Source organism: Eurypyga helias, unplaced genomic scaffold (genome assembly GCF_000690775.1).
Source record: "Eurypyga helias isolate BGI_N326 unplaced genomic scaffold, ASM69077v1 scaffold6563, whole genome shotgun sequence".
NCBI lineage: Eukaryota > Metazoa > Chordata > Aves > Eurypygiformes > Eurypygidae > Eurypyga > Eurypyga helias.
The window spans coordinates 1-15,580 of NW_010239142.1; the positions used below are offsets into that span (position 1 = coordinate 1).

The following is a 15,580-nucleotide window of genomic DNA, read 5'->3' on the forward strand; positions in this document are numbered from 1 at the left end:
CTTCCAATCCAAACCAGTCTGTGATCCTATGAATGCAGGACCTGGTACCTGCAGGAAGGAGACCCAATCCCCAGAGGGCCCAGTACATTAAGTACCTGTCCTCTTGCAGGACTTTCTTTACCATCTCTCCCGAAACAAACTCAACAGAAGTTATCTCTACTTCTGCCTAACCCCAAGAGAGGGTGGAAAACAGCAATGCTCTCTTACAATAGTTCCATGAAGAAGAGGAGATAGAAAAAAAGGCCAGAAGGCAGCTGAGGTTTTGAGTGTTAAAACCGAATAATAAACAGGAATGGAAAAAAAAAAACCAAAACAAAAAAAAAAATCAGATTTAACTCAACAAATTAAGTTTAGCTCAACAAGCTACAAAACATAGTTTCTTTTCTTTTTTTTTTTTTTAAACTCTATTAAAGTGTTCTGGGAAAACTGAACTTTTAACCTGAAGTTGAAATTACTTTTCAATGAAAACATTTAGACCAGCCATGAGTAAACACTTAACTATCTCAAGGCACATAATCCATTTACTTTCAAGCTATGGGGAACTTCAGACAGTCTAATTCCGAGCGCTGCCACGCAAAGATATCTAAAATGTTGCGCTTATTCCAATTTTTTCACACTTGTCCAAATATTTTTCTACACCTTAGCAATCAGAAGAATCACAGAAAACTAGTAGCATTTTCTTCTCTTTGACACGTAAACATCGTAACTGACAGGATTTAGAAGGAAAGCGTTGGGTAAAATAGAAAAGTTGAAAAAAAAACACCCAAAAAAACCCCAGAAAACCTACAAATTAATCTCTGAGAAAATGACTGTCTAATTTTCAGCATCGGTATTTAACACACATCTTCAAACAGCTAGTTTACAGGATGTAGCTCTGCTGACACCTATTGGTCACTAGCAGAGTGACCATAAATCTGCGCATAAAGAAACTACGGAAAAGCAAACAGCAGCATGCTAATTTGGGAATAACCTGGAATTCTTTTTGACCTATCTCACCATGACTGCCTTCAGTATTATGCAGTGCTTATTACCTCAACTATGGTTATATATTTTACCCCTATGACTGAAAAAAAGATCACACGCCCCCGAAATGTCTTGGTGTGTATCTGAAAATTCCTCAAGGAAATTCCACAGACATTCTATTAAATAACCACATTATTGATTAGAATTAATGGCAAGTGAATAAATCATTACACTAACATACCTGGTCACACTCACATACCTTCCTTACTTGCACCGGCACAGGCAGAATTACGGTACCAAAGCACCAAGTCAATCTTGAAAATCTTGTAGATTGTTAAAGCAATAAATGTTAAAATTAACAAAGAGACAAGCCCTCCAGTCAGCCATCTTTGTGTATCAGGAGCTGTACAAAAAATATAAGAAGACTGATTTTTAAAGGTTTACTTTGTCCAAATCTGATCATTCACACAAACATAATACAAATTTGAGTATCATATTTTTCACTTCCATCTACCTATTTTTTTTTAATAATGATAAATACACCACTACAGTGACTCCTTCCCTATGCACACGTACATGCATGCATACTGCAAACTGTAATCCTTCTGTCTTCTATCAACGTGATATATGAGCATTTGGTATCAAAACCCCTTCAGGGGAAGTCAAGACAAACACAGGCCTCAAAAATAATAGTATTTACCTCTGCGTTTTAATATTATATAGGATGCAACATGGCCAAAGGCATTTGAAGCCTGACAGACAAACGGTTGTTCATAATCTTCACTATTCACTTCCAAAATTATGAGCTTCACACAATGCACAGGGCGTCCATCGTAAGAAGTTTCCTCCCTATCCAAAAGGCAACAAGCAGAGTCATAAAACCACAGCCCTTTCTGGAACAGCTTCATCACAAACAGTTGCAGCACAACAGTGGTTGTCTCCATGTGCAGATGTCAATCACACTTCAGAACAGATGAGCAGTTACATTATATGAAGGAAACCCAAACAACAGTCGGGCCACTTACTGACGTCTAGCACAGATGTTGGAAAACATCAATACGTTATCTTATCTGGAGCTGGGTTTCCCCGAAGGAATATAAGTTTTCTATAGGCTGAAGTACAATAATACACCTGACAAACCTAAGCACACCCTTCCCAGCCCCTGTAAGAGTAGGTGGAGAGGGAGAAATTCCAGAATGTGATATGACACCGAAAAAGGCTCTGGTATGAGGGCGTCATCTTGCGATAAGCACCTCTGGGACAGGGAGGACATGAAAGGTGGTGACCTGCAGCAGACAACACCAACTCAGAGTGATTCCAGCTGCAGGGAGTGGAGTCTAAACTGCTGCTTCACCCCATGGATCAGAACAGACTTGTAACAGCTAAAGTGTCAGGCTGCACCATGAAGAAACACAGATTATCCCCCGTATATTGTACGAGGGAACAAAAATGTTCATTATGCTGCACACTCAGTTAGTTATGCATGACGTGATGTGTGAAGTTACCAACTTTTTAACCACCAGCAAAATGAGGGATACCACCACCTTGCTAACAGTAGGTCTCGTGCAAAATTAACTAACTAGTCAACTTAGCCAAGCACTATTCTTTCCTGAAAACATATTCTAGTTACCATTTAAAATGCAAAACAAAAGCTTGAAATACAGCATAAAGGGCATATATAGGACTGCACGAATCACTTCCTAAGCAGAAAGTTACAGGAACCTGAACACTGTAACAAGGAATGAATGAATCACCATCACTCAGGCAAATGACTAATAGTTGCAGAGGCAACCATTTAAGTGCTAGGAAGTACAAAAAATAACACTGCTTTTATGATATCAACTCAGTGACTGTGTGCCTCTGTGTTATGGCCCAGTTGTTTATGGCACTACAATCCTTTATAACAGTACAATACATTACTTTTGTATAGGGTTTTCTCTTGGTGAGCACTCAAAGAGTGCTGAGATAGCACTCTCATTTCTTCATCAGTTTCTTGGTCATAAATAGTGCTTGAGAATTTACAAAAGTGATCACATTTTTTCTTTGTAGCACCACGAGATGAGGGCTGACAAAAACCTGCAACTTTTAGTTCCCAACCTGTCATACCTAAGAAACTTTCGGATTGCTTTGTGCTCCAATTTTAGTTGCTTTTTCAAGTCAGGTCTAATTTCTGTTCTCCTAACTCCATTTAACCTGTTCTTCATTCTCACCTTATCTCCCAGTTGCCCTTCTCATGCTTTACTCGGTCCAAGTCCATTTTCTTCACAAACTCCAACTCATCACTGGAAATCTGTCTCCCTGTTCTCCTGTTACCCCACTAAAAGCCTCAGTAGAAATGTCCTCAATAGTCTCCCATTAGCTTGTCAGTTGATCTCAGTTACATTTCTCTAACTCAAGGCTCTTAAACCTGGAAGTCTCAATTTTTCCTGTAAAGCACAGGTCTGACCTCTTTCAGCCTTTCAGAGAGGCAGATGTGAAGGGAAAGGGGAATGCAGAAGTGAAGGGAAATGGGAATGCAGAAGAAAGACACAGTCTGAAGATCATGCGCCTGGACATGCTTCATCCAACTGAAAGAGGTTCTCTGCCAGGCCAGAGCCTGCTCAGCAAAACAACTCTATTACAATTATGAGGCCGTAAGCTTCCAAAACACCTTTTCCCAAGGTTGGAAATTAAGACAGATTTTTACAATGACCAAAAAGAGCACAATCACATGTGAAGTCCACATGCCTACTATGTTTGAAGTTTCGACTTCAAAGCAGAAAGTGAGTTGGAGGAGGCAAGCACTAGAGATTTTTAAAAGAAAGCTATTTAAGCAAGTGAAAAATGTTTCTAAATATTACAGTGTCAAAGGGAGAAAGTTCCACTTTGGTTGCCAACACCGTATTTTCTAATGTGAAAATATACTTACTCACAGGGACTTGCAAAAATTCTGCTCATATAAAATACGTCAATATACACACCGTTGCCTGTCCAAAACACATCATACCCATCAGCACCTGTGGTATTGCAATCCACTGTAACCTGTGAGCCTATAAAATTGTGTTACAAAGTGAAAAGTTAATTTCCATAATGTAATTAAATGCCACACAATTCTGTTCACAGACTCCCAAACAGACCGGCTAAGGATGGTCCCACACCCCTTCAGAAAACTTACTCTAACAGAGGGTCTATATACCCACTCATCTGCAGGTTCAGAGAGAGAGTGGTAGGATGGAAGAGGCTAAATCCAGCAAGAAGATGCCTCTCTCAGGGGCATCACTTTCCCTGCAGATTCAAAGATGGATCTGTTCTTAGAATCTCTTCCAGAGTGATAGAAAGCAACACATGCGACGGGGAATCACTTGGGCTCCCTACAATTTTCTTCATACCTGAGAAATTTCCCTAGGACTTAGTAAGTAACATGCCTTGCCTCTTGCCCTCTCACCCCCAAATACTCCTCCTTCAGGATATCAACACAGAGAAACTGAGCTGGCCACTGAACTAGTTTTTGTCAAAAAAAACCCAAACCCAAGCAAACACAGAATATGCCGCTCCTCGAGTATAAATTTTCATTAGGGTACAAAATCATATTTTCTTACAGAGAAAAAAAACTTACCAAGTTCCACTTCAATGGAGTTGTTTCTTGGATAAGATATTTCTGGAGGCTTTTTTGGTGGGCTCACTAACAAACAACCAAAAAAAAAAAAAAAAAAGAGAGAGTGCTTGTCAGAAAACCTGGGGCAGTTGCAGTCTGTTCTATGCAATACAACCCAAGTACAACCTAAAAAATTGTCAGCAATCTTATAGCAGACATCCACCAATACTGAAAGTATCTTATCTCAGATAGTTCTTTCTGACTTGAGGCGAAACTATTCTTCGTCCCACCTCTTCCAAAATACAGTGCCACAAATCTCCACACACTCATGGTAGACTGGCTTGTTCCATGGCATAACAACACTGTAATATTGCATTCACAAGTGCTGAGAAGCATACGGGTATATATCTATAGTATCACCCCTCTACAGTCTGGACAGCCTGTCACTCAGCATCCCACAGACACAAACTGGAACCAAATACTTTTAGAGTGAAATTCATCTATTTTTAGACTTTTACTATTATAAAGGAGAAGTTTAGTTTCTGTATGCTAGTTAAAGGCCTTACAATTCTTCTCACAGCAGTATCTATAAGGAAGGACAACACCAGTGGCCCCTTTTAGATGTTTACGTTAGGACTAGATATATGACACTCTGGAAAGCTTATTTCTCTCTACAGCCTACAGAGGGACAGTAATTAACAGGTGGAGATCTCAACATCTACATTAGAAATGCCCTAGTATGGCTAAATGAATCCCAAGTTGGAAGGTCCCTCACAGAACACACATACACATCTCGGGCAGCTGTAGGACATTTTAGAACACTTCCTATTCAGAGTTCAAGGAAGGTTCCCCAAGAACACAAATTAACAAAAAGAAAGCATAAAGCACCTCGAGTCCCCTAGCAGATTGCCCCAGATATAACCTTCCCTTCCTCTTCTGAAAACTGCGTCTGCACTGTTGTTTGGACCCCTAATCACCCATTTTAGTGCAGACTTGCTCTGCTGGAGTCCTGAAAAACTGAGCTGCCTTCAGTTATTTACAGCAAAGGAGTAATGCAATTTTGTGTCTACTGAGTAATGGGAGCTGAAATTACAGTAAGAGAGAAGTTCTAGGGACAGATTTTAAGAGCAGAATGATAATTTCATATGATATGACCTAAAGTTAGTTCCTAATATTTTCTTTATCCACATCATATACATACGACATTATATGAATATGATAGTCATATCATATATATGTACACATATCCACATACATATGTACACATATATATACACACACACAGACAAAACAGGCAAGCACTAAAAGAGACAATTAAATAGTAATGCAATCTACTAGCAAACCCGAAAATGCCTTTCATCAGCTGGAATGAAAAACAGTATTGGTATTTCATACCTTGATATAGCACAGCCTTTCAGTGATCCAGTACCAATCTCATAATGCTGTGCTAGCAAAGGAGTTTGCGTTCTACAGCTAGGCCTTCTTTTATATATTTTTGTTGTGCTGGTGGCGCCCTGACATAAATCAGCGTCTACTGAGCTAGACACGTAATATCAGAGATCAGCAGTTCTCGTGCTGAGGAGCTTAAAACCAAAAACAGAAGAGACAAGGTTTTGAAGGAAACAGATAGGACACACGGATTCAAGATACTGCTATAATTTGGGCCAGTTTAGTTCACTGTTCTTGCATCAAGAGGATAAAGGAAAAGAGAGAGAAGTAAGATGGGCAGGACAGAGGGGGCAGCTACAGCAGAAAGTACTGTGCCCACCACGCCCTAGAGGGCACCTGCTTAGGGACCCTGGCAGCTGGTCTGGGCAGCAAGGCTTTGACGTACTGCAACTTTGAACAGAGGAACGAGCCTTCAACACGGTGGCGACAACAGACAAAAATATATAAACTCTGTCAGCATTTCTTTCCCTCACATTTAAGTGAAAACCCGCAGCCCTAAGCATGTCTATCCACAAATTGGGTCTTTTAGCTTTAGTCTTTAGAAACTTGGACAAAAATTTGGAGCCACTATTATGAACACAAACACGGTGAAATTATGTACTTACCTTCTACAGTCAGACTGATGTCTCGTGAAATGTTATATTGTTTTCCACTGTAGGTATAGGTTGTCTCGCACGTATAGTTTCCTCGATCATGTACAGTCACATTGAAAATGATAAGATCACTGTTTGAGAAGGCAAACCTTTTCCCTTCCAGCAGCTGGCAGTCCTAAACACATGTAGAGAAGCTTGTTAATTCATATCACTATGCCTTTCCATAGTTTGTCTCTCTTTAATGCAATCTGAACTTTCAATGGACCACAGCATAAGGATGGATGCCATGCAGAGGCTGAGGAAGAGCGAGGGCGGTGGAATAAAAAGCAAAACATACTTCATTTTGGCTCTGAGCTTTTAATTCAAAGACAGTGCAGCTCATTTCCTATAGAAAACAACTTTCAGTATTAGAGAAATAAGAAAGTGAAATGCCAGTGTCAGGATTTGTGAAAGTATTCATTAATGAAGAGTCACTCAATAATTAGATGTAAATTTTTAAAGTACTTGAATACTCTTGATACCATATGGACCAAACAAGCATGAGGCAGGATGGCTGCAGAAGGCATTCTGTTCTTGTAGCAGAAAGAGTCTTTAAATAAGTGTGAACAATATGAAATGGCACTTATTCAATGCAACAACACTGAGCACATAATGGATATGTCATCTCTCTCAAATGACATACTAAGGCTGTTTCTGCACAAAAGAAGTTGACGACATTGTGTTTTGCTAGCAGGCAAAAAGGTGCCACCAGGTGGATACATGGGTCAACAGGTCTTCTACAGGTAAGCTGAATTTCTACCCTGTTATTCAAGACACCTCTATATGCCTTTAAAAGATAAGGAGTCTTAATCCTCTTTCAATTTGTATTAAATAGGGTACTAATATATCATTTATTTGTATTTTAAATAATGGACAATTATAAGACAGTACAAAAGACAGCATTCTCACCTTATACCAACGAACAGGATGAATATTCTGCTCATTCCTGAAATAACTCAAGTGTGGACACACCACCTTTCCAGATGATAATGTGAATATCACCTCCTCTACAGCAAATTTTTCATTTAAGCATAAACCATCAATCCTCTGAAAAACTGTTACTTTTGTACACATTTTCTTGCAGCTTGTCAAGTTCCTGCAATTAATACAAGATAATTAAATTAAATTATTGGGCATATTTTCCAACTCAAAAATACATGGTATTCTTGGAGAAGAAAGAGAGGGTGAGAAGTTTATAGTTTCTCTAATAGATTTAATTTTTCCTACCAGGAAAGAGAACCCAAAACTAGACTTACTTTGTCCAACCTAAATTTAGTTTTTGTGAACACTCTCCCTTTTTCACTTCATTTCTCTTACCCCCCAAATTCTACTTGTTTTCTAAAAGTTACTCCCTTTGCAACTCATTTCTGTAACAACGTAAATTTTTTTAACTTTCACCTTATGACACATTCATAATCTCCAGAATCTTCTAACATTGCAGGAAGAAACCAAATTAAATTCTTCTGCTGATGAATTCTAGAAAGTTTGTCTCTAGGCACAGCTGTCTGGTTACCAACTTTATACCATGTTAAGTTGTAGTCTCCACTCTTCAAGCTCTTTTCCGGTGAACATTTAATAGCAAGAGGCTGCCCATCAGGCACAAGACTTTGCTTCAGTATCACATCATAGGCTTCACATTTCTCTGCAGGAAAGACAAACATTAAAGAAAATCTCAAACACTGTAAAAGGATAGACAACTCATTTCTTGATTACATTTACGAAGTTCATTGGAGTTCTCACCTCCATTCTCAAATCATCTACTAAAACCAGTTATAATCCCTTATCTTTACAGTTGAGAGTACCACTCAGTAATATACAGATGTAGTTAAGCCACTGAAATGAAATGCTGCTTTTTGAATGCAAAGTTTGCACTCAGAAGAATCTCTTCATCTGCAGTAGACTCGCATTTCCATGTTTTAGTTCAGATGCAAATGACTAAAGTTCTTGTGTTTCTCCAGTCTGTTTGATGCACATGTACACAAACACCACATTTAACGTCTTCATTTGTTAACTTCACTTAACCCTAGTCAAAGTAAGCCTTCAATACACACCGTGCTTTCAGTACCCAAATGTCCTAAGAGGGCACTGAAGTTAAAACTGCTGTTGCACAAATACTAAGTTGGCTATGGAAATTTCAACTCACCCTTCATTTTACGAACATTTAGAGAGGAATTGTTACAAGCACTTAGCAAGAAGCTAATTTTCTTTCCTCCTGACCCAAGGAGGTTCATACAGGAAAAGAGCAACACCATGAGATAATTTATTTTTGGGGGGGTCAGTATGACAAAAAAGGCACCAACTCTGGATACCATGGTTACATTCCTGAGTCAGTATTATATTTATCTAAAAATCCCTCTTTTGTTAGAATATAACAACAGCCACACAGAGTCAAGTAAGTGCCTGTCTAGCCCAATACGCTGTCTCTGATAACAACCAGTGACAAATGTGTAAGAAAAGAGGGTAGGACGCCAGTACAATAATACTTGCTTTTGGACCCTTTCTTTCCTCTTATGTTCTGACCTTTCCATGCCCCTCCACATCCACTTAATTTTACTTATTGACATTCTATCACTAAACCATTCAATATCCAGACATCATCTTCATAATAAGCATTAGTTTTGACCACCAAGCGATAATTTTGTATCATCCACAGTTCTCACCACCTCACTATGTATCTTCTGCATTACTTATCAAAACACTGAATTGCTCAAATATCTGTATCGAATGCCCCTAATGACTTTGATGGTTATGAAATGCTGTGGCCATAGGAACTGATAACCCTTTTCTGCCACTAAATGCTAATATTCTGAAATAGTGCCTTTTTTTTTTTTTTAACACACTTCTTTCCTCAGTTTCTCTGAAATCCCCCTCTCCCAACGCCCTCCATTATTTCACAGATTCAGAGAGTGGCAGGGGTTGGAAGGGACCCCCGTGGAAGAGTAAAGAATTATAAGGTACTCACATAACTAAACCGACAATAAAACTCTCTGCTATTAGGGAAAAGGCAGCCAAATAATCACCTTTCCACATGATTACTTGCTTAGCCAAAAACCAGACTATCCAATGGATCAGTGAACCTTGTTGCTTGTCATCCATGGGGCGGGGAAATTAAACCAAAACCAAACATTTCCAACCAAACGGCTTGCTAGAAAGTCAAGGAATGGAAATTCATTAAGTTTTTTCTTTTAACAGTCATCATTGCTGCAAGATTCCAGGTGGAATGACAAGATGATGACAGCAACTCATCTGAATCATCTGAAATGTTCTGAACACGAACTGGATTGTTGGTTGACAGCTGAAGAGCAGAAACAAGCACTTGCACCTGAGCAGCCTAGCAATTTTTCAAAAAATCTACATGTTATTGTCAAGTGGCTATGTTTTCCTATATGAAAAAAATCCTACAGACACAGTCTGTAAAGTTAAAACTGCATCTCATTTCATTGGTTTATACAACAGAGTCGCGCTGCCGCCCAGACAACCGTGACAGGCTGCAGAAGTGGGCTGGCAGGAACCTCAAGAAGTTCAACAAATAGAAATGCCAAGTCCTGCACCTGGTGAGGAATGACCCCAGGCACCAGCACGTGCTGCAGACCATTCAGCTGGAAAGCACATCCGCAAAGAAGAACACTGGGGTGCTGGCAGACAACAAACTGACTGTGAGCCACTGACGCTCCCTCATGGCAAAGAATGTCAACGCTGGGCTGCCTTAGAACCTGACAGCAGGTCTAGGAAGGTGTTCCTTCAGCGCTGGTGCTCTACTCGGCATTGGTGAGGCCACATCTGGAGTACTGAGGCCAGTTCTAGGCTCCCCAGCACCAGTGACATGGATTTACTGGAGAAAGTCCAGCACAGGGCCACAACAATGACTAAGGGAGTAGAGCCTTTCTCACACAAGGAGAGGTTGAAAGGGCAGGGACTGTTCAGCCTAGAGAAGAGAAGGCTTGGGGAACGTATGGGTAGATCTTGCCAACGTGTGTAAATACCTGATGGCAGAGAATGAAGAACGAAGAGCCAGACTTTTGCCAGTAGCACCCACTGACAGGAGAGAGGCAATGAGCACAAATTGAAACACAAAAAATTCCATTTGAACATGAAAAACCACTTTTTTACTGTGAGGGTGATCAATCACTGGAACAGGTTGCTCAGTGAGGTTGTGGAGTCTCCATCTGTGGAGATATTCAAAATCCACTGGACACAGTGGTGGACTCTAGCTGACCCTGGCAGGGTGTCAGGGAGGTTGGACTAGATGATCTCAAGAGTCCCCTTCCAACCTAAACGAATCCGTGATAAGAGAGCACAGAAAATATCACATATTCTATGATACTGTATGTTTTACACGTTCCTGTTTTAAGACTGTTTAAAATCCAGCACAGGGCCACAACGATGACTAAGGGAGTAGAGCCTTTCTCACACAAGGAGAGGTTGAAAGGGCAGGGACTGTTCAGCCTAGAGAAGAGAAGGCTTGGGGAACGTATGGGTAGATCTTGCCAACGTGTGTAAATACCTGATGGCAGAGAATGAAGAACGAAGAGCCAGACTTTTGCCAGTAGCACCCACTGACAGGAGAGAGGCAATGAGCACAAATTGAAACACAAAAAATTCCATTTGAACATGAAAAACCACTTTTTTACTGTGAGGGTGATCAATCACTGGAACAGGTTGCTCAGTGAGGTTGTGGAGTCTCCATCTGTGGAGATATTCAAAATCCACTGGACACAGTGGTGGACTCTAGCCGACCCTGGCAGGGTGTCAGGGAGGTTGGACTAGATGATCTCAAGAGTCCCCTTCCAACCTAAACGAATCCGTGATAAGAGAGCACAGAAAATATCACATATTCTATGATACTGTATGTTTTACACGTTCCTGTTTTAAGACTGTTTAAAAGAACTCATTGGCATGCACATACATTTAACTTTTACAGTTATTTGCACAGAACATAAGTATTACTTGTGTGAAAAAAATGTTTCAGAACCAGACCTTCCACAGCCACCAATAAACTTACCTGCAATAATTAAAGACAGAAATGCTGTTGTGATATTACACACAAACAATGTTTTTGCTGTCATGTTCCCCTGCAGAAACAGAAAGAAAACCTTGAATTAGTGATTTCCAATATAAACTTCCACAATTTAAAGTCAAAGTTTTCATTACACAGCTAATATAGGATTACACAGGTAACACAGGACACATAGGAATTGTCTTCAGGTTGTTTTTTTCACCTGACAGCTCCTAATTATTATACCAGCAGAAAAACATGAGTGAACGTTTCCTCTTCAGATTGTCAAGCACTGAGGACTCTTTACATCTCCAGCACACTCCTCCACAGTTCTTGCTTTCCCAAGCTACAGTCTTATCCTCTCTAGCTGTCCCTTAGATGGAATCTGATTCCATATTTCTGACCATCTTTGCCATCCTCTCCCATACTGTCTCCAGTTATGCTACAGCCTGTCTGAGGCGGGGAGAGGAGTACAGAACTTGCATACCGTCTGCAAAACATAGGTGCACTACAGATTTCTAAACTAAACAATGATTTCTTTTTTTCTGATTGGGCTTTTTTCCTAATAATTTCTAACAATCTGTTAGTTCTTTGAGTACTACTGAGTACAGACCTAGTATTTCCATGGGCCTATGTAGTAAAATCCCAAGATCTTATAATTGAGTGCTAATTCAGGTAAATCCAGTCAGCCACTGAGCACGTAATGCTAGGATTTTGCCTGTATGTTTTCATTTTAAATTTTCTTTACATATATCTACAACGATTTTTTTCTGCTACTGTTACCCAGTCCCTTGCTGTCATGACATCCGTCTGCCACTGCAATTAACAGCTCTGTGTCCTAGCCTGAATAGATTTGTATTGTTGGCAAATTCTGCCACTGCAAGAGTTTCCCTCTGTCCAGATCATTAAAAATACATGCTGAGCAGAAAAGAGTTGTTTGGGATACCAAGAAGTGATCTTCCTCCACTGGAAAATCTGAGCATTTATCTTTCACCCACTTATTCAGAGGGCTGGACCACCTCTGCTATGGGGAAAGGCTGAGAGAATTGGGCTTGTTCAGCCTGGAGAAGAGAAGGCTCTGAGGAGACCTTATAGCACCTTCCAGTACCTGAAGGGGCCTACAAGGAAGCTGGCGGGGGCTGGGGTGAGGTGGTGGTACATTTTACAGTGTAAAATAGTGGCAGGACAAGGGGTAACAGGTTTAAATTGAAAGTGGAGAGATTTAGATTAGATATCAGGAAGAAATTCTTCATGGAGAGGGTGGTGAGGCACTGGAACAGCTTGCCCAGAAAAGCTGTGGATGCCCCATCCCTGGAAGTGTTCAAGGCCAGGCTGGATGAGGCTTGGAGCAACCTGGTCTAGTGGAAGGTGTCCCTGCCCATGGCAGGGGGTTGGAACTAGATGGTCTTTAAGGTCCCTTCCAACCCAAATGATTCTATGATTCTATTTATACGTGTGAGAATAAATATATTATGGCAGTCTGTCTTCACTGACAGCCTCTACTGAATGCCTTTTGGAAATTAAGACAGATGGTATCAACCACATCTCCTGTATCCTGTGTGTTCACATACGTGTGTATGATTCTAACACACTTCTAGTATTTGAGAGCCATGACTTCCCTTTACAAAAGTCACTGTTCACTCCTTCCCTACTTAATTTATCTTCATTTCCACTTCATTTCCATTCTTTAAAGCAATTTCTACCCAGCCGCCTGCTGCTGATACAAGAGTCATTGGTCTCTTACTTTCCTGGCTCTCTTTGGATCACCTGGGAAGGATAAACAAACATTTATCACTTTCTGATCTTCTGTTCCAAAAGCAGCTTTAAATGAGACATTTACAAGAGAACTCAAGAGTGAGCATCAGCCAGTCGTGGTGCTTTGTTATAGATCATTTCATTCTGTAACCAACTTTTACTGAGTTTTCAATCTGAGACAGATCTTTCCATGGAAGTTCAGCCATAGGAAAAGGTACTGGCACTGATATCCATATTCTTCCAAGATGAACACAAATGCAAACAATTATTTTTTTCCCCTTGCTATGTTTGTATCTTCCCATAGTCCACACCTGAATTATCTGTTGATTCTCAGGACTCTTTGGTAGGCTTCTAGTTGCTAACGCGTTTGGAGAAAGATCTGTTAGTTGCATGCCTCTGACAAGCTGTTCCTTAACTTGGCCTGCCTTAGTGCTTTATTTCTATTCAGGCTACCACAGTTTTTACAGCACCATGAAAGGACAAATGAAATTATTCATGCTGAAGGGTGAGCAGGAGAACCCCATGCTGTTGTGAAGAATCTTTAGCTGATCACCGATTTCTACATCGGCCAAAGATTACACTTCCGGTTGTCGTGTCTTTCTTTACCAAACTGAGTCAGAAGCATGCCATGTATTGAGTCATCCACACTGCTGCTTGCAGCGCCTGCGTTCTTCCATCTTCCTCTTCTCTTCCCTCCTCCCTCATTGCAAAGTTCCGCTCAAATCACCAGGCAGGTCTTTTCTTGCCTAGCTGTAAGAAGGAATGAGTCCCCGCAAAGAATACGGAGCATAAAAACAAACACACAAACATTAAAATCACTGGAGCGTGGTTTATGTGTATTTCTACAAAAGCTCCAACTTTCTTCACTAATTGTGATGGCAGTAACTCTTAAAATGTCTAGCTTTCAATTTTAAAGAAGATAAAAATATTACCATGGAAAGAATATAAAGAGAAAACGGGACTGAATAGACTCCATTTATGACCAGGTATTTTCTTTATGACTCCTTTGAATTGCTGGGGTTTTTTTAATAAGCTCTGTTCCATTACAGCGCTGCTACCTTACTCTTGTGTTCTGTCTCACACATAGTCTCTCAAGTAGTTTTCTGCCCCAGCAGTAGATCCAGCAGATGCAGCAGTAGTATTTTGCCATGTTCTAAAGGAAAGTCTTCCAGAATCTTGGTTCTCTATAAATTCAGTATTCTTTCAATCTATTTAAACCTCTAACTTGCTCTTTTGCCAACATGGAAGACCTGCAGATATATATAGATATATATATCCCTGTGTAAAACCATACACATGAACTGCTCTGAGGAGACTCCTTGTCTCTGACTTTTCATGATGAAAAAACTTCCATTTCTGTGGAAGGTATACCCAACAGCAAAATTAGGCTCTGCTCTGTGCATACATTCACATAACTCACGATGAAAACAACAAACATATGACTGCATAGTCAAGCACAAATGCTTTTCCTACCACATTACGCCATGATAAATAGCTACATTTCTCCCTTTTCCCAGCTATTTTGTCCACATCTTGAGCCTGCAATGGACCTGTTAGCCTTCCCACTCAGAACAACTCAACCAGTTACCTTTGCCCAAATTTTCCAGAGGGGAAAAAAATCCATGTATCTGAGGCCATGTCCATAAAGTTTCACCCTGAAACAAAATATCTGTGTCAATTTAAGATTAAAAAAAATGACAAGTGTCTGAAAGAGATCTTCAATGACACACATACCTGAGTTACAATTACAGCATCCATGATAGCACACAGTAAAGCATAATTCTCATTGAAATCTGCCAATAAATTCATACAGCCACCCTTTCCTCTGTTCTCTAGTCCTTTCAAAGTTGATCTACTCAATTAAAAAAAAACCTAGTCTCATTTGTAATTTGAAGAATCATAGCTCTCACTAATTTTTGCCCACTTGTGACACTTTTTCTTCAACTTAACACTGTCCAAACACGGACAGATTAAAACATGCAACTCTGTTCTCAGAACTGAGAGAACTGACAGCAAGGCAGAGCATCACACCATTTCTTTGACATAAGCCCATGAACATTTCAAATCATTTAAAAAAACACATTTTCGTATTACCTTCGACGCTTCAGAGGAAAACGCCGACCTTTCCAAACGGATGTCACTCCCGCTCCTAAACCGGCCCCAGCCCTCAGTTCCCCCAGGAGTCGCCACTCGGGCCTGAGCCCCCTCCCA

At 40.3% G+C, this 15,580-nt stretch overlaps 1 protein-coding gene across 1 annotated transcript; it reads right to left on the bottom strand.

Moving 5' to 3' along the window:
- Positions 1-1,222: 1,222 nt before the first annotated feature.
- LOC104503868 (interleukin-1 receptor-like 2) lies at positions 1,223-8,768 on the bottom strand (the record flags this gene model as incomplete). The annotated part of the gene is made up of 8 exons (XM_010148040.1): positions 8,762-8,768; positions 8,017-8,260; positions 7,528-7,720; positions 6,592-6,754; positions 4,559-4,624; positions 3,872-3,992; positions 1,664-1,812; positions 1,223-1,366 (listed from the first exon to the last, which is right to left on the bottom strand). Coding segments are annotated over exons 1-8 (1,087 nt in total), but the record flags the coding sequence as incomplete, so codon positions are not given.
- Between the last annotated feature and the right edge of the window lie 6,812 nt (positions 8,769-15,580).